The sequence below is a fragment of the Oncorhynchus nerka genome, linkage group LG23 (genome assembly GCF_034236695.1).
Source record: "Oncorhynchus nerka isolate Pitt River linkage group LG23, Oner_Uvic_2.0, whole genome shotgun sequence".
In the NCBI taxonomy this organism is placed as follows: domain Eukaryota; kingdom Metazoa; phylum Chordata; class Actinopteri; order Salmoniformes; family Salmonidae; genus Oncorhynchus; species Oncorhynchus nerka.
The window spans coordinates 26,932,277-26,953,961 of record NC_088418.1 but is presented as its reverse complement, the minus strand read 5'-3'; the positions used below and the strand labels follow the sequence as shown (position 1 = coordinate 26,953,961).

The 21,685-nt window shown below is 42.4% G+C and overlaps 2 protein-coding genes across 4 annotated transcripts; one reads left to right on the top strand and one right to left on the bottom strand.

Annotated features, from left to right (window-relative positions):
• The first annotated feature begins 441 nt into the window (after positions 1-441).
• Positions 442-14,030, top strand: LOC115106618 (troponin T, slow skeletal muscle). Of its 2 annotated transcripts, XM_065008011.1 has the most exons (12): positions 442-592; positions 6,048-6,080; positions 6,204-6,331; positions 8,854-8,878; positions 9,320-9,392; positions 9,630-9,746; positions 10,028-10,105; positions 10,268-10,381; positions 10,625-10,734; positions 11,432-11,522; positions 11,667-11,707; positions 13,802-14,030. In XM_065008011.1, the coding sequence occupies exons 2-12, from the start codon at positions 6,055-6,057 to the stop codon at positions 13,845-13,847; spliced, it is 849 nt and encodes a 282-aa protein (XP_064864083.1). In that variant the 5' UTR covers positions 442-592; positions 6,048-6,054; the 3' UTR covers positions 13,848-14,030. The 2 variants fall into 2 exon arrangements, with proteins under 2 accessions (XP_064864083.1, XP_064864084.1); XM_065008012.1 differs by lacking the exon at positions 11,667-11,707.
• Positions 13,294-21,651, bottom strand: LOC115106617 (dynein axonemal assembly factor 3). Of its 2 annotated transcripts, XM_029629519.2 has the most exons (12): positions 21,596-21,651; positions 21,093-21,175; positions 20,425-20,531; positions 18,687-18,780; positions 18,332-18,486; positions 17,918-18,106; positions 17,598-17,720; positions 17,263-17,385; positions 15,490-15,652; positions 15,143-15,257; positions 14,817-14,891; positions 13,294-14,500 (listed from the first exon to the last, which is right to left on the bottom strand). In XM_029629519.2, exons 2-12 carry the CDS (start codon positions 21,172-21,174, stop codon positions 14,362-14,364), a joined length of 1,365 nt encoding a protein of 454 aa, XP_029485379.2. In that variant the 5' UTR covers position 21,175; positions 21,596-21,651; the 3' UTR covers positions 13,294-14,361. The 2 variants fall into 2 exon arrangements, with proteins under 2 accessions (XP_029485379.2, XP_064864082.1); XM_065008010.1 differs by lacking the exon at positions 21,596-21,651 and having other exon boundaries at positions 21,093-21,553.
• Positions 21,652-21,685: the final 34 nt, after the last annotated feature.

Genomic DNA, 21,685 nt, shown 5'->3' with positions numbered 1-21,685 from the left:
AATGGTCTCTAATAAATCGAACCAATCAGAGTATCAAAAGCTCTGGCCCAACCCATTGGTTTCTTGGACCAATCAGAACGGTGTTAATGTGTTTGCGTTCTCCAAATCGTCGGGGAGGGAGGCGAATCCAGAATCATTGTGGAGAAGAACGTCAGTTGGCCGGAGCAATGTGGATGGGTAGCCAGGCAAGTGGTTGTACCCTCTGTCTGTCTATCCCTCCACCTGTCCCGTTGTCTCTTGTTTCAGATGGGAGCGTTGATCCCTGTGACTCATTATCCTGCCTATCAGACCTTAGTTTGCACCCAAAATCCTCCAATAATCAAGCCAGTCCCCTCTGTCACACACACAAGCAGGCACACACACACTCACTCACTCACTCACTCACTCACACACACACACACACACACACACACACACACACACACACACACACACACACACACACACACACACATACACACACATACACACACACACTCTGTCCCCTGAACCCCCTATTCACTATATAAGCCCTAGTCAGTTCTGTGCTCTCCCGCTCTTCTCTCATCGCCAGTAAGCACCATTGTCTTTTCCATCTTTATTCTTGGGGCTGGTAAGACTTCTCACCATTTTCATTGTTCTCACCATGCTGTGTTTGAATGTTGCTTCTTGTCAGGCCATAGCAACTGTAGCTCTGTCGCTAGAAGTACCTGAGAGTAAGTTATTCCCACAAGAACAGTATACGTCTGAGAAATTTGTCTGGTGTCGTGATTTAATATGTGGTGTTGATGCCGGCAATTGTTTTTTGTGGTTGAGCGCGATGTCTTTCCTGAAGTTACTTGGCATGGAAGTAGTTGGATGAGCTAAACAAAATATTGTAGGCCTATTTATGGAATGTTCCTTCAACCTCTAGCATCAGACTGGAAGCACTGTATGTGTTTTCTATGTTTACCAGTTTGTTACATGTATGTGCACCTAAAACAAAGGCCGGGATTTATTAATGGGCGTGTTGCAACGATGTTTGAGCCCGACATCGGGAGCGTTTGCCATTAATGCAATCTCATCGAACGTTGGGGAAATTGCCTTTCAAAGGCACATTTCCAGTAATGCAGTGTGCAGCACTGCAACAAGCCTTTGCATGAAACCTGGCACGGGTGTTTTACTGTAATGACATTCAAACCACTGTTGCTCTAAATTAGGGATGGGCAATTCCAGTCCTCGGGGGCCAGATTAGGGTCACACTTTTGCCCCAGCCCCAGCTAACACATCTGACTCCAATAATCAACTAATCATGATCTTCAGATTAGAATGCAATTAGTTTAATCAGCTGTGCTTTTTAGGGATGGGGAAAAAGTGTGACACCAGTCCGACCTCCGAGGACTGCAGTTGGCCATCCCTGCTCTAAGTGATTATTCACCTGGCTCTGTCTGTCTGAATGTCTTTCCATCTGTCAGTTTGTCTGTCTGTCAGTCTGTGTGTCTTTAACCGACTTAACACACTGAAATAACGAAGCAATGTGATGTGATCCTTCCCCAATCCTCTGTCTGTCGTTCGTTCCAGCACCATGTTTGTTCTGTCACACATACTGATCCATTGAGGTCAGGGCTAAATGCCAACTATAGAGGGATAGAAATGACTCAACCGGCTTGATACCTTGATCTTCCAAGTTAATGCTCTCAAAGGAAGTTGGTCTAGGCAGCTCTCCAGTTGTTGACTGTGGGTAATCTGGGGATGGTGTCAAAAAATGCTCTCATTGTTCTGCTGTCTGGTCTGCATTGGTCTGGATGTTTATGAATCATTAAATCTGTATAGGCTAGGCCTATATGAATGTTAATCTAATTTTGAATCTGACTACATACAGGATCTCCTACAGTATATAAAGTAGACTTTACATTCAAACCTATTGAAATAACAAATAACTGGGATATGAATTGGCTTCCAAATTGTGTTTAAAAGGGAGGAAATGCATGTGATATACAGTCAGGTCCTAAATTATTGGCACCCTTGAAAAGAATTAGCGAAAAAGACTGTATACAACTTAATAATACAAAAACGGAGCTATATTGTATGCTCCAAAAAATTACAAAATTATATTATTTTATACTAATACAATTTCTCAGGAAAAATAGATTTTGTTTAACAAGTATTCATGTTTTGTTTCTCAAAAATATATTGGCACCCCTGTTTTCAATAACTTGCGAGGATAACAGCACTGAGCTTTTTCTCAATTGTTTTATGAGATGGCCAAAGAGCTCTAATTTCATGTCATACGACCAGAGCACTGGTTCCAATCTAAGTGCCAATGTCGTTTAGCAAACTTCAGGCGTTTACATTTATTGGATGACATGAAAATGCAGCTCTTTGGTCACGCACACCAGTGGTGGGTTTGGTGTCAACATGATAATACATATGCAGAAAAGAAACCCATACATACTGTAAAATATGGTTGGTGGGTCATTGATGGTCCTGGGGCCCTCTTTAAGGTGAACCGCATCATGAGCATTACACAGTACAAGGACACCATTTTAGCCCAAAAAAACCTGGCTGAAACTTGTGGATCTTCCAGCAAGACAATAACCTCAAGCACACATAAAAATCCACAAATACAGTGCCTTGCAAAAGTATTCATCTCTCTTGGCGTTTTTCCTATTTTGTTGCATTACAACCTGGATTTAAATTGATTTTTATTTGGATTTCATGTAATGGACATACACAAAATAGTCCAAATTGGTGAAGTGAAATGAAAAAACGAACTTGTTCCAAAGAATTATAAAAACGAAAAAACGAAAAGTGGTGTGTGTGTGTGTGTGTATGTATTCACCCCCTTTTCTCTGACTCCCCTAAATATGATCTGGTGCAACCAATTACCTTCAGAAGTCACATAATTAGTTAAATAAAGTCCACCTGTGTGCAATCTAAGTGTCACATGATCTGTCACATGATCTCAGTATATATACAGCTGTTCTGAAAGGCCCCAGATTCTGCAACACCACTAAGCAAGGGGCACCACCAAGCATGCGGCAGTATGAAGACCAAGGAGCTCTCCAAACAGGTCAGGGATAAAGTTGTGGAGAAGTACAGATCAGGGTTGGGTTATAAAAAAATATCAGAAACTTTGAACATCCCACAGAGCACAATTAAATGCATTATTAAAAAATGGAAAGAATATGGCACCACAACAAACCTGACAACAGAGGGCTGCCCACCAAAACTCACGGACCAGGCAAGGAGGACATTAATCAGAGAGGCAACAAAAAGACCAAAGATAACCCTGAAGGAGCTGCAAAGCTCCACAGCGGAGATTGGAGTATCTGTCCATAGGACCACATTAAGCCGTACACTCCACAGAGCTGGGCTTTATGGAAGTGGCCAGAAAGTGCCATTGCTTAAAGAATAAAACAAGGAAACACGTTTGGTGTTCACCAAAAGGCATGCAGGAGACTTCCCAAACACATGGAATAAGGTACTCTGGTCAGATGAGACTAAAATTGAGCTGTTTGGCCATCAAGGAAAACGCTATATCTGGCGCAAACACAACACCTCTCATCACCCCGAGAACACCATTCCCACAGGGAAGCATGGTGGTGGCAGCATCATGCTGTGGGGAAGTTTTTCATCAGCAGAGACTGGGAAACTGGTCAGAATTGAAGGAATGATGGATGGCACTAAATACAGGGAAATTCTTTAGGGAAACCTGTTTTAGTCTTCCAGAGAATAGTTAGGCACGCTCAAGTTTTCAGTTTTTTTGCCTTATATAAAACATATTTTGCATCTTCAAAGTGGTAGGCATGTTGTGTAAAATGTTTTAAAAAATGCCAAGGGGGGAGGAATAGTAAATGGTTAATTGACCACAAAATTAACATTTTGCAATAGCCATCTCAGTCTCCGGACTTTAACCCCATTGAAATCCTGTGCTTTGCATTGAAGAGGGCAGTCTATAGGTGCAGATGAATGATCTCAAGGATCTGGAAAGATTCTGTATGGAGGATAAGATCCCTCCCAATGTGTCAAGTGTTATTGAAGTGTTGTGGTTGCAGGTTCACTTGGCACGTCTAAAGGCTTTTCTTTTGGGGTGTTGCTATAGTCCACCAAGGGCTAACAGTCAGTATCTAAATAATATGTGTGAAATGCTTGATAGTGTACAGTATGTGATGTAAACAGAGAGGTCTACTTTCTTGGGGAGCTGAATATTGACTGGTTTTCATCAAGCTGTCCGCTCAAGAGGAAGCTTCTCACTGTAACCAGTACCTGTAATCTGGTTCAGAGTATTAATCAACCTACCAGGGTGTTTACAAACACTACAGGAAAAAGGTCATCAACATGTATCGGTCACATTTTTACTAATACTGAAGAACTTTGTTCTAAAGCTGTATCCGTACCCATTGGAGGCAGTGATCACAATGTGGTGGCTAAATACAGGAACGCCAAAGTTCCAAATGCTGGGCCTAAAATAGTATATAAGAGATCATACAAAATATTTTGCTGTGACTCTTATGTGGATGGTGTTAAAAATATTTGTTGGTCTGATGTGATTAATAAGGAGCAGCCAGACACTGCACTAAATAATCTGACTGTTAGAACTGTTAAGGCTCCATGGATTGATGAGGAATTGAAAAACTGTATGATTGAAAGAGATGGCTAATAAGTCTGGTTGCATATCTGACTGGCTGACCTACTGCAAATTGAGAAAAAGAAGAAGAAACTGTATTATGATGCCAAGATCAATGATATAAAGAATGATGTAAAAAAAACTTTGGAGTACTTTAAATTAAATTATGCGTAGAAAGACAAATTCAACTCCATCTTTCAACGAATCAGATGGCTTATTCATCACAAAACCATTTGATGTTGCCAATTATTTGAATGATTACTTCATTGGCAAAGTGGGCAAACTTAGGCAGGAAATGCCAACAACGAACAGTGAGCCATCATATTCATGCATAAAAAAAACAAATAATGAAAGAAAAGCATTGCAAGTTTGAACTGTGGGAGGGAGAGGTGTCAAAAGTATTGTTATCAATCAAATTATTGTTAATGACAAACCTCGCATTGACAACTTAGATGGAAAGCTACTGAGGATGGTCGCTGACTCTATAGCCACCCCTCTCTGTCATATCGTTAATCTGAGCCTAGAGGAAAGTCTTTGTCCTCAGGCCTGGAGGGAAGCCAAAGTAATTCCACTACCCAAGAGTGGTAAAGCGGCCTTTATTGGTTCTAACAGCAGACCTATAAGCTTGCTGCCAGCTCTTAGCAAACTGTTGGAAAGAATTGTGTTCGACCAAATGCAATGCTATTTCTCTGTAAACAAATTGACAACAGACTTTCAGCATGCTTATAGCATGCTTATAGAGAATGCTTATAGATGCTTATAGAGAAGATTATAGAGAAGATAGATCTATCTATCTATCTATCTATCTATCTATCTATCTATCTATCTATCTATCTATCTATCTATCTATCTATCTATCTATCTATCTATCTATAGCTCAGTATTTGTAGAATTCATTTTATACAGTCTTTTTTGCTCATCTTTATCGAGGGTGTAAATCATTTTGGACCTGACTGTATCATAGCAATACAGGTCTTGTTTACATTGTGACTTTATGTGTTTAAGCTATCTCCACAATCCAGCCCGGTGCAAGGCGATAAAGTTATCATAATTGACTTGGCTAGTGTAAATCGTGGCATGGGGCCCATCCAAATCTCTCCATCTTGCCGTCACTCTTGTAAATTAAATCAACTGAGTGGAAATTCAGCGGCTGATGCCCCTCTTATCCCGGGCAACTTGATACCGCCACAACCTCACCCTCTCTGTCCCCTTCTATTCCATTATTTACAGTGGTCTTTCCCTCATCTCGACCTCGCAATAAAAAACATCTTCCCACGTTTACCTGGCTACTCATTTCACCCACTGCTAAAACAGTTAATTCAGTCACTTTACAGTGAGGTCGTGATCCTTTGCTTAGTTAAATGCTTTAGTTTCTCCTAATGGTCATCTGAGGCTTGTACATTTTGTTTAATGTGTTTATGGTTTCTCTCTCTCTCTCTCTCTCTCTCTCTCTCTCCAGAGAAACTATGTCTGATGTAGAGGAAGAGAATGAGTGAGTAATCGTCAACTATTCTAATTCAAAGAACTGTTAGTGATATTCTATAACTACATTTTAATACTCTGTTGTGCATATGTATTTAAAACTGATAATGCATCTTTTCTCTTTTTTTTTAAGGGATCAGCGGGAGGGTAAGGGCATTTTCTGTCACGTGTCTTGTTTCGTTGTCTCAATGTCACCCATTCCTCTCTTATCTGTTATTTTCTTCTCACCTACTCGCTCCACAGAGGACGAGAAGGAAGGAGGTGAGTCACGACTTTATGTCAACGTGATCCTTGATATTACACATCCTCCCAATATTATTACTCCATTTAGACCCCCCGAAGCATGACAGTGAATGCCCTCAACCAATCTCTCTAGAAGGGACATATGATTGTGACTCTGCTTCTTGCTGCTGGCCCTGCCCATGGGAGGGGTGAACATAATAATCCTCCTTGAATATGTTAAAACAAAGGGCCTGCTCATACACTTTACCACCATGTTGAATCCACTATCTGGAAACTCAGAGACATAGTATTTTGCTCTGTCTGTCAACCTCATATTCAGGGACAGCGAATAATAGCACCCATCGATCGTGGAGGGTTAGTGAGTAATGAACTCAATGGTAGAGTTTCATGAACATTCCCCCACATAAGTTATTTTTGTGTCCCCTGGATTCGTTCATGGCTGCCCCCTGTTTCTCCCTCTCCCCCGTCTCTCCCTGGGCCTGGTGTTGATCCTGGGGAACAGAGCCAGAGCATTTAGAGTACAGAGAGTGTCAGGTATTGTACACCAGTAGTGGTGCGTGGGTAAAATCCCAGAGGAAGGGGGGGGGGATCAATATTACAACCTGCTGTATGTGTTGTGATCATTGTGTTGTTTGCTCTTCAACCTGTTAGTTCATATGCCTTTCCACCATGATATATTGGCCTAAGACTGAGACAATAAGAAGACACACCTTTTGTTTCAGAGCAAAATCTGTCCGGTGAAGTCCACAAAGCATATTGCATGTAGCAAACAGTTACATGACCTACAACATGGTCAAGAAAGTTCATGTTTATGACATTTTCGGACTATTAAAAGAATATGGATTTAGAACCACGGAGAGTTACCGCAAGTCCAGTCTGTGTCACAACCGGCCGTGATTGGGCGTCCCATAGGGCAGCGTCGCCTGGGTTTGCCCGGTGTAGGCCGTCATTGTAAATAAGAATTTGTTCTTAGCTGACTTGCCTAGTTAAAGGTTAAATTAAAAAATATATTTAAAAATTGCAAAGAAAACAGGCGCTGCCTCCATTATTCCAGCGCCCTTTCAACTTCAACATTTCCACATCATCTAATCACGTATGCTGCTTAGTCTAATACAATGACAACTAAAAGATACCAAAAACTATTTACTACAATCAATGTAAGCTAAATATGATGTGGCTGTCCATGTTATTGATTTCCGTGTGTGTGTGTGTCTGTGGTGTGTGTGTGTGATTGGAAGTAGAAAATCATGCTGACTGACCCTACTTGTAGAGAAACGCCAATGCCATCCACCTCTTTCATGTTCTCTAAACAGGCTATGACTCTGTCATACAGTACATGCTTTTAGTTTTTGTTGTGCTAGGCTATCTGGCTAAAATGCTTGCTCGCTAACCTAACTTCATTTCATGAGCAACGATGCGCCAGGCCAGCTAGTTAGTAACCGGAAGGTTGCAAGTTCAAACCCCCGAGCTGACAAGGTACAAATCTGTCGTTCTGCCCCTGAACAGGCAGTTAACCCACTGTTCCTAGGCCGTCATTGAAAATAAGAATTTGTTATTAACTGACTTGCCTAGTTAAATAAAGGTAAAATAAAAATAAATATCATTAGTCTACCATCTAGATACGTGTTGAACTGCCATCCTCTAAGGCCAGGGGCACAATGTATGAATTTATGGTTGGATCAGAATCGCCATTATAATCATTGGCCAGTATGTAGAATAAAGTAAAACCACAAGCTCAAATCATTATCTCCATCCATGGCTAATTTAAGAAAGGGACGATTTGAGCTCGCTAGCCACCGGAGGACATAGACACAACAAGACGCAACAATTCTAGTTTTTTTCTGTCAATGATGTTTGGCTTCAAACTGGTTTCCCTTGACTCCTTTTTTTTGGTGCGCCAGGACCATTCACACTCAGTTTAACTCATTGGCTGATTGGCTATTATTTTATACTTTTTTGCTCGCTGGCTTCCCTTGCATTCAATGCTACGGGCAGCAACAATGTCATACTATTTTTGACCAGAGAGCATCAGATAGATGGGCTACACATACTGAAACAGAGGGCCGCTCTTATGTTCGCTCGTATGCTTTCACCTGGTGCGAAACAGCCTCTTGTGAATTGAAGAACATTTATGAAACACATTGAGACGAAAGATAAGTTATTGTGTATGTTTTTTTTTATCTTGGTCAATTTTTTGGGGAAGCTAAGCTTCCCTTGGCACCCATGACTACACGCCACAGTTGTGCACAAACATACCTGCCTGACTTCAAGTATCTTCTAACGCTGTCGGACTTTCCCTTTCTCCCCTCCTACCTATTTTGTAATAGTTTGTTCACCATTGTAAACATGTTAATTATTGGTGTGTAATATCTGTTTCTCATTTATTTCTCATTTGAAAAAACGAATTTGAAGGATGATATCCCCAGTCCCACTCAACCCACTTACCTACAAGGAAGTTGAAATCGACCATCGCAAACTATTAGTTGTGTTTTGGTTCGATATTGATTTTCTCTGTCATTTCTTCCACTCCATGTACTAAGAAGAAGAGGAGCGTCCTAAATACAAGTATGCTTGTCTTCACAAATCAACAGTTGCTGCGAAATTTGTGAATTAAGTCGTGTTTCTTTTTCTTTTGAGGATTTGCTCTGTCATGACACAGAACACTTGGGGCCGGTTTCCCAGACAGATTAGGCCTAGTGCTGGACAACAAAAATATTCTCAATGGAGAATCTTCATTGAAAGCAACTTTTAGTACAGGACTAGGCCTCATTTGTATCTGGTAAAACCGTCTATTGAAGTTTGATTTCATATTGTACCTGAATACAAAGCATATAATTAAATAGAACAATTTGAATTGAATGTATCTTTACAGTACAAAGTACAACATGCACAGTTTATCAAAGGCAAATACTTTAGTAGCAATTTAAGTATATTTAGTAGTTTGGCATTTAGGTGGTCAGTGTGTTTAATCCTGATGTAACTCATTTACTTCATCTTGTTTTACAGGCCCATGGTCTCCCAGCTCGCTGCCCCCAAAAATCCTGAGGGGGATAGGGTGGACTTTGACGTGAGCCTACATGTGGGTTTTATCTCTGTGTTTTTGTTTTACTTTTCTGATCACACTTACGGACAGTTTCCCAGACCCAGATTAATCATAGTCCTGATCTAAAAAGCATTCTCCATAGTCTCCAATGAAAAAGCTTATTAGTCCGGGAGTTAACTTAACCCGGGTTGTGGAAAATGGTGCCTTATATGTGTATATATAGACCATTTAATTGATTTACTACTTGTATTCATTAACTCTGGTTTGTGACAGGACATCCACAGGAAAAGAATGGAGAAGGATCTTCTGGAGCTGCAGACCCTGATCGACGTCCATTTTGACCAGAGGAAGAAAGAAGAGGAAGAGCTCATTGGACTCAAGGACAGGATTGTAGGTCAATCATCCCATCCCATCGCTCTCTCTCACTAGCTCTCTCTCCTCTATCCTATATGTTTTGTTTAATGTTTCATTTAATGTGCTTGTTGCAGGCATCTCTCTCTCTCTAGTGTATACAGTATATACATTGATTCTCCATGGACAAGTCTATGTCTGAGAATAATGTATGTGTATGTGTTTAGGGAAAGGCTGATATGTGATTAGTGTAGTGGTATGTATAAATTAAGGAATTAATGGCTATTACGAGGCGAGTCTGCACTCGGTTTCTGTTCCAGGACAACCGCAGATCAGAGAGAGCGGAGCAGCAGCGCTTGCGAGCAGAAAAGGAACGGGACAGGCAGACGAGAATTGCGGTAGGCCTAAGTCGCAATACAGAGCAACTGCTTAAGCTAGCACTGTCGAGGCACCTGTTGTAAATGTGCATTGGCAGTCAAAAACAATTAGTCACAGAAATCAATTGAATACGTGTCGATATGATAAAACTATTGTAAAAAGATTCGACTTTTGTTACTCAGGAAGAGCGGCAGAGGAAAGAGGACGAGGAAGCCAAGAAAAGGGCGGATGACGAAGCCAAGAAGAAGAAAGTGCTCTCTAACATGGGGGCTCACTTTGGGGGTTTCTTGGCAAAGGTCAGAATGCTAATGATATTGCAGAGACAAAGTGGAATAGCTGTTAAGCATAATCTTTACCAATGCTTACACTTTGTTGGTTGTAAGCGTTTACAGTATACTGAAGGTGCTTTAGTTTGTGTGTGTGTGTGTATGTGTAAGAGGGAAAATGTGTGTGAAAAATGTGTAAACTGAATTAACCCTCGTAGTACTGGTTTATTCACTGATCAAGTTGTGGGTGATGATGTCTCTCCCCCCCCCCAGGCAGAGCAGAGGAGAGGGAAGAGGCAAACAGGGAGAGAGATCAAGAAGAAAACACTGGCGGAGAGGCGCAAACCCCTCGCCATTGACAACCTGAGAGAGGACGGCCTGAGGTCAGTGATGTTCTTTTCGGACTACTGAGCCGAGCCAAGCTGAGCCGAGCTGGACTGCGCTGGCCTGGTTACGCATCTGCCATAGGTCCTGGACCGTGCTGTTTAAGATTAAAATACAATTTGAAAAGAAAAGAACTGAGTTAGCCCAGTAGTTTGGGTTAGGATGATAGTATGAAAAGGGAATTCATGCCCTCTTAGAGATTAGAATGTATTATTTGTTGTTGAAGCAGTGAAAGGGGATACTTAAAATCGGAGTCAGAGCCTTCTGTCATGCCTGCTCCTGCTCCCCCTCCCTGGCACTTAAAGGTGCCAGGCTCCCCAGCATTATGCACTCCTGCCACCATCATTACGCACACCTGCCTTCCCCCGTCACGCGCATCAGCAATTATTGGACTCACCTGGACTCAATCACCCGTGTCATTACCTCCCCTATATCTGTCTGTTCCCAAACTCTGTTCCCTGCTTCCGGATTAATGTTCGTACGTCGTTACGGTACCCGGTGCTGACGCTGGTCAATGTCTGTGCTATATTAAATGTTGACTCCCTGTACCTGCTTCTCATCTCCAAGCGTTGGAATAGTAGGCTTCAATGAACTTCACTTGCATGATCTGATGATGAGTCCTTGTTCTCCTGAGTGAGCAGCGATTGAGAGTACAAGTCCCCCTTCTCTGACTCCTAATGCTCTGTGTCTTCTCAGGGAGAGAGCTAAAGAGATGTGGGAGTGGATTTACCAGCTTGAGTCAGACACATTTGACCTGACTGAAAAGACGAGACGACAGAAATACGAGGTGAGGAGACTGCGATTGTACACCACAGTTATTTACGTTAACGTTTCAGTGTAGTTTTCCCCCCTGGAATGTCTTCTTTAGTCTGGTTAGCCCTTAAAATATTTGGTATGTGTGTCGAAATGCCTTTTATATTATTTTTTGCAGATAAACGTTCTTCTGAATAGAATTTCTCATGCCCAGAAATTGTAAGTGTATTTCTCCAATTCTGTCTGCCTTAGCACTGAATGATTATAGCACTGAATGATTATATACATACATTAAAATCAGCTGCCAATAAGAAAACAAAATATTTTAGCGTTCTTTGCAGGTTATATGACAATTTGCATGCTGTGCCAACTCCTCAAACTTTGAATGTGTCCTCTAATACCTGAAAGCAGAATAGGGTTAGGACAGGAAATGTAGGTTATGTAAGGACATATAATGCAGTACCAGTAAAGTTTGGGCACATCTACTCATTCAAGGGTTTCTTTATTTTGACCATTTTCTACATTGTCGAATAATAGTGAAGACATCAAAACAATGAAATAACACATATCGAATCATGTAGTGACTAAAAAAGTGTTAAACAAGTCTATGTTTTTTGAGATTATTCAAAGTAGCCACCCTTTGCCTTGATGACAGCTTTGCACACTCTTGGCATTCTCTCAACCAGCTCCATGAGGTAGTCATCTGGAATGCAATTCAATTAACAGGTGTGCCTTGTGAAATTGCTTTCCTTAATGCTTTTGAGTCAATCAGTTGTGTTTTGACAAGGTAGGGGTGGTGTATAGAAGTTGGCCCTATTTGGTAAAAGACCAAGTCCATATTATGGCAAGAACAGCTCAAATAAGCAAAGAGAAACGACAGTCCATCATTATTTAAGACATGAAGGTCAGTCAATGCGGAACATTTCAAGAACTTGGAAGGTTTCTTCAAGTGCAGTCGCAAAAACCATCAAGAGCTATGATGAAACTAGCTCTCATGTGGATCGCCACAGGAAAGGAAGACCCAGAGTTACCTCTGCTGCAGAGGATAAGTTCATTAGAGTCACCAGCCTCAGAAATTGCATCTCAAGTAAATGCTACAGAATTCAAGTAACAGACACATCTCAACATCAACTGTTCAGAGGAAACTGCGTGCATTAGGCCTTCATGGTGAAATTGCTGCAAAGAAACCACTACTAAAGGACACCGATAAGAGACATGCCTGGGCCAAGAAACACGAGCAATGGACATTATACCGGTGGAAATCTGTCCTTTGGTCTGAGTCCAAATGTAAGATTTTTGGTTCCAACCGCCGTGTCTTTGTAAGATGCAGAGTAGGTGAACGGATGATCTCGTGTGTGGTTCCCACCTTGAAGCATCGAGGTGTGATGGTGCTTTGCTGGTGACACTGTCAGTGATTTTATTTAGAATTCAAGGCACACTTAACCAGCGTGGTGACCACAGCATTCTGCAGCGATACACCATCCCATCTGGTTGGCGCATAGTAGAACTATCATTTGTTTTTTAACAGGACAATGACCCAACACACCTCCAGGCGGTGTAAGGGCTATTTGAACAAGAAGGAGTGATAGTGCTGCATCCGATGACCTGGCCTCCACAATCACCCGACCTCAACCCAATTGAGATGGTTTGGGATAAGTTGGACCGCAGAGTGAAGGAAAAGCAGCCAGCAAGTGCTCAGCATATGTGGGAACTCCTTCAAGGCTGTTGGAAAAACATTCCAGGTGAAACTGCTTAAGATAATGTCAAGAGGGTGCAAAGCTGTCATCAAGGAAAAGGGTGGCTGCTTTTGAAGAATCTAAAATATATTTTGAATTGTTTATTAACACTTTTTTTTGGTTACTACATGATTCCATATGTTATAATATAGTTTTGATGTCTTCACTATTCTATAATGTAGAAAATAGTGCAAATAAAGAAACGCTTTAATGAGTAGGTGTGTCCAAACTTTTGACTGGTAGTGTATGTGTACTACCGTTCAAAAGTTTGGGGTCACAAAGAAATGTCCTTATTTTGAAAGAAAATCACATTCTTTTGTCCATTTAAAATAACATCAAATTGATCAGAAATAGTGTAGACATTGTTAATTTTGTAAATGACTATTGTAGCTGGAAACGGCAGATTTCTTAATGGAATATCTACATAGGTGTACAGAGGCCCATTATCAGCCCCCATCAATCCTGTGTTCCAATGGCACATTGTGTTAGCTAATCCAAGTTGATCATTTTAAAAGGCTAATTGATCATTAGAAAACCCTCTGCTTTTTTCACACCCAAGCTCCCTCTATCTCTGCAGTAAAAAGGTCCATGGTAAGGGAAAGGTTGGAGGTCGCTGGAAGTGAGCACACAGTGGAAGCAGTGAAGAAAGAAGACCATATATTCTGTTTCAGGAACGCTTTACAAGAACAATGTCTCAACACTTTTCCATTGAACCCATTGAGGTGACACGACTTACTGTGTGACATTAACTGAAACAGATTCTATGTATTACTGTACTCATTAAAACATGTCTATATTTAACAAAACACGTTACCTTTACTTCTTTAACACTAGAGGGAATTGGGTAGGCTACAAATGGGTACAACTCACCTACAGGTCCATGGAATCATTCGTGAAGCAGACATGCTCTCATTTAATAGGCAATTAACAGAATTAAGATCAAAACAGACGGACCAACAGGCCTAAAATGTGATTGAACTCTCACAAAATGCTACCTTTGTTTTCAATCAGCTATGAACAGAATTGTCTCGTCTGTACATATTTTCCGTATACAGCTCTGCCCCTCTTGCAGTACTGAAGACCGACCTAAAGTGTCAGAGGAGTAAAGCGTAGAGTGTCTGATGGAATAGAACACATTCACTCCTCCTGTAGCGCGAACGTGGCATAAACATCCCTCTTCTCCTCCTGTGAGGGCTCAAACCCCGCCTCTTTGGCGACGTCCCCGACTTTCTCAGCAAACCCCACCTCCTGCTCCTTGGTAAGATCCAAGAGGTACCTGAGACATATGGAGAGGACACAGTCACTGAACAGCCTCAAACACAGGAATAATTGATAGGAAAAATCGTGACCTGTCAATAGCAGCAAATCACCCGTTGACAATTTTTAAGTGTATATTCTTATGTTAATTGCAATTAAAAGTATGATATGCAGTTAAACAATTATTGTGTGGGTGAATGAATACAAACTGATTTGCAAACACAGTAAAATATAATGAGCATTGCACAATGAGTGAAATACAATAAGTAAATCTGTTTCGTCTAGATGTCCAGCCTGTTGCCATGGCAACAGTCACAAGTATGACAGAAACTCACTTGGCCAGCTCCACCACGAGGGCGGCTTTGGGTGCAGCAATCTGTCTCAGTGTCGGGCTCAAATGGTGCACCATACTTCACAGTGAAGAAGAGGAATGAGGAAGAGAGAGAGAGAGAGATACAGGCTATAAAACTCACTGGCAGCAGAACCGTGGAACCACAGTAACCCTCACTGCTCGAGTGAGGATCCCAAGAAGGGATTGAGTTTCACATAATACACTGTTCCTCATTCCAGGTCATGGAGTTCACAACAGTAATAGGTTTTTATAAATACGCTTGTGTGATAATCGATGTTTTGAAATGAATAGGGAACGTTGCTGGCGTACCTGGCAGCACAGTAGATGCTGTTGAAAAAGTGGGAGTATTTCTGTTTCTCTGGCAGTTTGGAGAGAGAGTCCAGGGGCAGAAAAGTCACTGTCACCCCATTCAGGTGCATGAGTTCTGAAATTGTTTTATTGTATAAGATAAAAATAAATATACATAATACAATTCATTTTATCGGATAAAATACATAGTGTAATAGTGGGTTGTACAGTATTTAACTGTGTCAGGTATTTGGTATAATACTTTGCAGTCAACACCAACTTTATAGGCTATATACTATAGCTTAGTGCAGTAGGACATAGTATACAACAGTGTTATTCAAGGCAATGTTCAGCATTGGGAGTTTTACCGTTGATTTGTGATTTGTGATGAGCCTCTGGTTGTGACACTGGCTCCAGTGCTACAAGCGCTTTCCCCTCCTCACTGCATGCCTGAGTAGGGGGAGTGCCCCCTCTACAGGACAAAGACTTGAACAGCGCCTGCACGTTCACATACGAGATATCCTGGGCTGTCTGTCAGCGATGGAGAGAAGGTTGCATGAGAGGGAGGGGGAAATAAATGGATACATTTTAAATCATATCTCTAGCTAGGTTTCCATTCATTTGTCAAAAGATTTTCAAGCCAAAATATTCTAATATTCGATAGATATGCACATTTTAAAGGTTTCCATCAAACTGTCTTTTTGCGAATACAAAACGGTGTGTAATGTTGTCGTGCACATTTAACAAAAATTTGCCACACAACTTTTAATTTACCCATCCCATCCCATGTTTAACTCTATCAATGGTTTTACCACAAAAAGTATTGCGATAAAACAGCAAATTAGCCCACTCTGGTCTGGAGAGTCATTGGTCACTATCTTCCTCCTCCTGTGCACTGAAACCACTGAAGTCATCTCCTTCGGTGTCGGAGTTGAATAGCCTCAGAATTGCTTCATCCGATGTTGGATCGTTTTCATTGTCGCTCTCGTCACTTTCATCCGGAGGCAAATACCCCGCTGAGCTCATGCTGCCCCTTCAACACGCAGCAGTCCAGCCTTTCGAAACCCGTTGATGATAGTGGATTTTTTGACAATGCTCCACGCTGTCAGGACCCACTGGCAGACTTGACCATAAGTTGCTCTTCGCATGCGGCCCGTTTTAGTGAAGGATTTCTCCCCACTTGTCATCCAAGCCTCCCACTGAACACGGAGCGCCACCTTAAATGCACGATTTACACTGATGTCGAGTGGCTGCAAATACTTTGGGCCATCTGCTTTTCTTCCCTCTGAAAGGTTTGTTGTCTTTTTGCACTGAGTCAGTTCCTCACGCTGCTGTTTACAAAGTCTTATAATAGACTCATTAAGGCCAAGCTCCCATGCAGCAGCTCTATTTCATTTTCCAACAGCCAGATCGATTGAAAGCTGCATCATATGCATTTCTCCGTGTCTTTGCCATGATGAGGGTGACAAAATTACTACCGTAATCAGAATGATGGGAAGTTTGAGCGCGCTCGATTTACGTCACATTATGTGACGGTGCTCAGTTTTTTGGCGGCATGAATCTTGTGAAAGCGGGAAAAAGCGAGGTTCAAAGTGTGGGAATAAAGTAGCGGCTTATAGTCCGGAAATTACGGTACATACAGCACCTGTCAAAAGTTTGGACACACCTACTCATTCAAGGCTTTTTCTTTATTTTTACCATTTTCTACATACATTCCTCATGAAGCTGGTTGAGAGAATGCCAACAGTGTGCAAAGCTGTCATCAAGGAAAAGGGTGGCTACTTTGGAGAATCTCAAATATAAAATATATTTTGATTTGTTTAACACTTTTTTATTACATAATTCCATATGTGTTATTTCATAGTTTTGATGTCTTCACTATTATTCTACAATGTAGACAATAGTAAAAAATAAAGAAAAGGCCTGGAATGAGTAGGTGTGTCCACACTTTCGACTGGTACTGTACATACATACAGAATAACAGGATAAAGACATAAAGCTTAATTATTTATGAGATTTAATATTTGGATTTACCTCAGGCATGATCTCCTCAATATCTTCCCTTTAACAATAAACACAATATTATTACAAGTTAATATAAAGAATTGCAATGTTTAGACAATGTTATTGCATGTTATTACCTTGACGTGTTGCCCATTCTGTTTCTGCAGCAGTTCCTCGTCATCTGTCTCGATGCCAAAGGAGAGGTAAGGACTGGACACAATGTCTCCCCAGTATCCCCTCAGTGCCATTTTGTCACCCCTCTACACACAGGCACACGCACACGCACACACACACACACACACACACACACACACACACACACACACACACACACACACACACACACACACACACACACACAAACACACACACAAGGAAGAAGAGGGTAATGATACACCACCATTCTTTACCCCAACATTGGCATTGACAAAATTGTCAAAATGATAGTTTTACCAAAGAAACAGTAACTTACATGACTGAATACTCTCGTAGAGAGTAAGCTCTCGTTGGCCATTTGATAGATGCCCTCCCTCATCTCAAAGGCCACGCCCCGCTCCCTCCACAGTTTGTAGTGCTGTTTGTTGATGACGCCACACTTATGTGAGGAGAGAGCGGGAAAGGGAAAGAACATGAGGACTTCAATATTCTGATTCACCGACAATCAGTGTGGTGTCAAAAGCATCCCCTTGATTGTGCTGCACTATGCCACATACCTAGCCTTGTCCCAAAATGTGCCAACTTCACTATCTTTGTCAGGCCATGTATGGGACCTGCAGGCTAACACATACATACCCCTTTCTGGTGAAGCTTCATGGTGAGGTCCCAGTCGAAGCAGCCCGCCCTGGAGTCATAGCGGGTGCCCAGGTGCTGCCGGACCCGGCCGTCCCAGGCCTTGGCTATTGATACATGGGCAGAACGTGAAGATGGGGGAGGGTGGATCCATTGTTTGAATATCCTGTCCAAATCGTCGCGCTCCTTGAACTGTTAAAGTTTAAAGGTAAAAGTGAAATGGGATTTATGGATGATGGATAATTGAAGCATTGGAAACGGTGGAAGAACACTGGTTTACAAGCTCAGCGGTCATTTATCAACATAAGATTCCTCATATTCACTCTGTCCCCAAATTTATTGTGATGGTAGATTTGTCCAATAATTGAAATGTAAACTCTGACAGACAGGTAGGCAGAAAGACGGACAGTTTCTCACTCTGAGATGAGTGGTGTCCAGGCAGGGATTTGTGGGTGTTTCTAGTGTCTCAGTGACTGAGAGAGACAGTTCTGTCGCCACGTGTCTCAGTGTCTCCTCTGTCTGACTGCGGACCTCACTGTTACCAAACAACTCCAGGAAAACCTCAGTCTTTTCTGGGAATACAGACACAGTATAATAAGCACACAAAGTACAATAGGATTTAAAGCCTACTTAACATACCACAAGGTCCGAATGTATTGCAACATGCATCAGAAAAGAATGTGGTTTTTGCATCCCATTAGTGGATATAAGGCTAGATTTTTCCATTGCAGTTTCCATCGATAGTCTATGGATTATCGCTATAAGGACTTACCGTGAAGTCCCATGCTCTCCTGGGGTGTCAGAGCCAGAAAGAGGAGCAGCAGTTGTCGAGCCACCACGTCCATGCTATTCTCTATCACCCATATCTGCCAGGAAACAGAGACAGGTGATAGTTTATTTGGCATTTTTTGCCGGAGTACGAAAAAGATAACCATAGACTTAATATTGGCGCTGCAAATTCAGTCCAACCACTGAAGACATGAAAGACTGAAATCCCTTGGTTTGGGCACTCAAGAGGCACATGCCATTATGTCACGTTCGTTATAAGGATAGGACCAAGGCGCAGCGTGGTATGTGTACATTCTTATTTATTTAAAAAATTAACACTGAACAAACTAACAAAATAACAAAGCGAAACGTGAATCTATACAAACGAGTGCTGACAGGCAACTACACATAGACATACAAAAACCCTAGATGACCCACCCTAGTCACTATCACGCCCCAACCAACACAGAGAAAAAAACAGCTTACTATGGTCAGGGCGTGACAGTACACCCCCCCAAAGGTGCGGACTCCAACCGCAAAACCTGACTCAATAGGGGAGGGTCCGGGTGGGCATCTAGGATGGATGACGCAGGGCGTCGCCGGAGGCTCCGGACCGTGGATCGTCTCAGGAGGTTCCGGACCGCAGACCGTCTCAGGAGGTTCCGGACCGCGGACCGTTGTCAGAGGTTCCGGACCGTGGACCGTAGTGGGAGGTTCCGGACCGTGAAACGTCGCCGGAGGTTGCGGACTGTGAAACGTCGCCGGAAGCTCTGGACTGGGAACTGTCGCCGGAAGCTCTGGACTGGGAACTGTCGCCGGAAGCTCTGGTGGTACTGGGCTGATGACATGCATCTCAGGGCGAGGAAGAGGCACAGGACGTACTGGACTGTGGAGGCGCACTGGAGGCCTGATGCGTGGTGCCGGCACTGGTGGTACCGGGCTGGTGACACGCACCTCAGGGCGCGTGCGGGGAAGAGGCACAGGATGTACTGGACTGCGAAGGCGCACTGGAGGTCTAATGCGTGGTGCCGGCACTTTAACACACATTTCAGGATGAGTACGGGGAGCTGACTCAGGTGGCACCAAACTGACAACAAGTTCCTTTATTCCAAATCCGTGCACCCTCCACCAACTCAACAACTCCCCCATTTCTCTCTCCTCCGAATTCTCCTTCTTCTCCCAGACTGGCTCTGGTTTACTCCTCGGCTCCGACGACTGCTCCATGTTCCCCCAAAGATTATGTGGCCTACCTCTCCGCCTTAACTCCTCGTATCGACGCCATTCCTCTCTCGCTGCCTCTATCTCCTCCTTCGGACGGCGACACTCCCCGACCTGCGTCCAGGGTCCTTTTCCATCCAGGATCTCCTCCCAAGTCCAATCCTCCTGGCCACGCTGCTTGGCCCATTTGTGGTGGGATCTTCTGTCACGTTCGTTATAAGGATAGGACCAAGGCGCAGCGTGGTATGAGTACATTCTTATTTATTTAAAGAATGAACACTGAACAAACTAACAAATTAACAAAACGAAACGTGAAGCTATACAAACGAGTGCTGACAGGCAACTACACATAGACATACAAATACCCTAGATGACCCACCCTAGTCACTATCATGCTCCAACCAACACAGAGAAAAAACAGCTTACTAAAACAGCTTACATTAACATAGCGCAGCGACGTTATGATGTTATTGTGTTACTAACAGGGACAGTCAGACATTAAGGTTACACATGGTGAAACTCACATGAAGGGTATCTGTGTCCCTCAGGCCAGCAATGGTCTTGAGTATGTGTCTTGGGTCGCCACTGCCCACCAGTAAAACATTTACCTCACCCTCCTGCCTCTCTGAGCCTGCGAGAGAGAGAGAGAGAGAGAGAGAGAGAGAGAGAGAGAGAGAGAGAGAGAGAGAGAGAGAGAGAGAGAGAGAGAGAGAGAGACTTCACCATTAATATGACAAGGGGATTGATTTACATTGGGATTAAAATGCAGCAATCTGCAATATTGTGGCTTATTATTGTTGCAAACAGCTGGCAAGACACCATGGCATCCCTTACCCAAGCTCACTCACAGTCACTACCAACTCGACATCTGTTCCACATTGGTTCAACGTAATTTCATTGAAATGACCCAGAAACAATGTTGATTCAACCAGTGTGTGCCCAATTGTTTTGGGTAAGGGATTCATTTTGCACTGGTTAAAACAAAAATACAACATAACATCTCACTTTGCCAAATAAGAAGATAAGCTTTTGAAGATGTAGCACTAACGATAATACTTCATGTTATCTGATAATGCCGTTGACATGACATCTCCTGCAAGTATTTTTCTATATGTATTAGCTATATTGTGGTATTTCTATTTTTTTTTTAAAGAACGTAGGTAAGAACAAGGTCAAGGCATGTCATCCTCACCTCTGCGCAGGAGGTCAAGCGCAGGACTGAATCCCCACCAGGTCACACAGCCCGCGCCCTCCATAGTGCGTCCTGTGCTCATTCTGAAGACGACATGTTGTAACGTTAAATGTTTTATTTCCACTGGGTAAATTGTAATGTATAATTTCCTCGTCGCGCTTCAATATATAAACCTGAAAACGCTTCCTCTGGTAGCTTGCAGTAATTTAGTTGATCAAGTTCAACGAAGCTTATTCCAAATAAGTATTAGCATGCTGTTAACAAGACAATTATAGCAATTAGTTAGTTAGATAGCTAACTTAGCTAGCTAACGTTACAGTAACTTTCTCAAGATGTCAGAATGACTTGACTGGCAATGTTGTTACCATGCATACAAACTCTTGAGCGAAGATAAATCATTTTCATCATGATGAATGGTGGAAAGGAAACACAAGTCAAATACAGTTATTTCGAATTCGGTGCTTCTTAAATTAGCTAGTGTCGTGACATTTGGATAAACTCACCTCTCTTGTCAGGCCACTTTCAAGCCAAACCTTTCTGTCTAGTTTATGTGTTGCTAAGCAACCCTTTTCAAATAAGGAAGAGTAGCGCCC

Excerpts from the sequence above, each read along its gene's own strand:
- LOC115106617 (XM_029629519.2), bottom strand. The coding sequence starts at position 21,174 with ATGAGCACAGGACGCACTATGGAGGGCGCGGGCTGTGTGACCTGGTGG. Across the intron at positions 17,721-17,917 it reads TGAAGCTTCACCAGAAAGGG|TGTGGCGTCATCAACAAACA; the intron begins GTATGTATGTGT and ends TCCTCACATAAG. Across the intron at positions 17,386-17,597 it reads CTACGAGAGTATTCAGTCAT|AGGGGTGACAAAATGGCACT; the intron begins GTAAGTTACTGT and ends GCCTGTGTGTAG.
- LOC115106618 (XM_065008011.1), top strand. The coding sequence starts at position 6,055 with ATGTCTGATGTAGAGGAAGAGAATGA. Across the intron at positions 9,747-10,027 it reads TTGGACTCAAGGACAGGATT|GACAACCGCAGATCAGAGAG; the intron begins GTAGGTCAATCA and ends TTTCTGTTCCAG. Across the intron at positions 10,106-10,267 it reads ACAGGCAGACGAGAATTGCG|GAAGAGCGGCAGAGGAAAGA; the intron begins GTAGGCCTAAGT and ends TTTGTTACTCAG.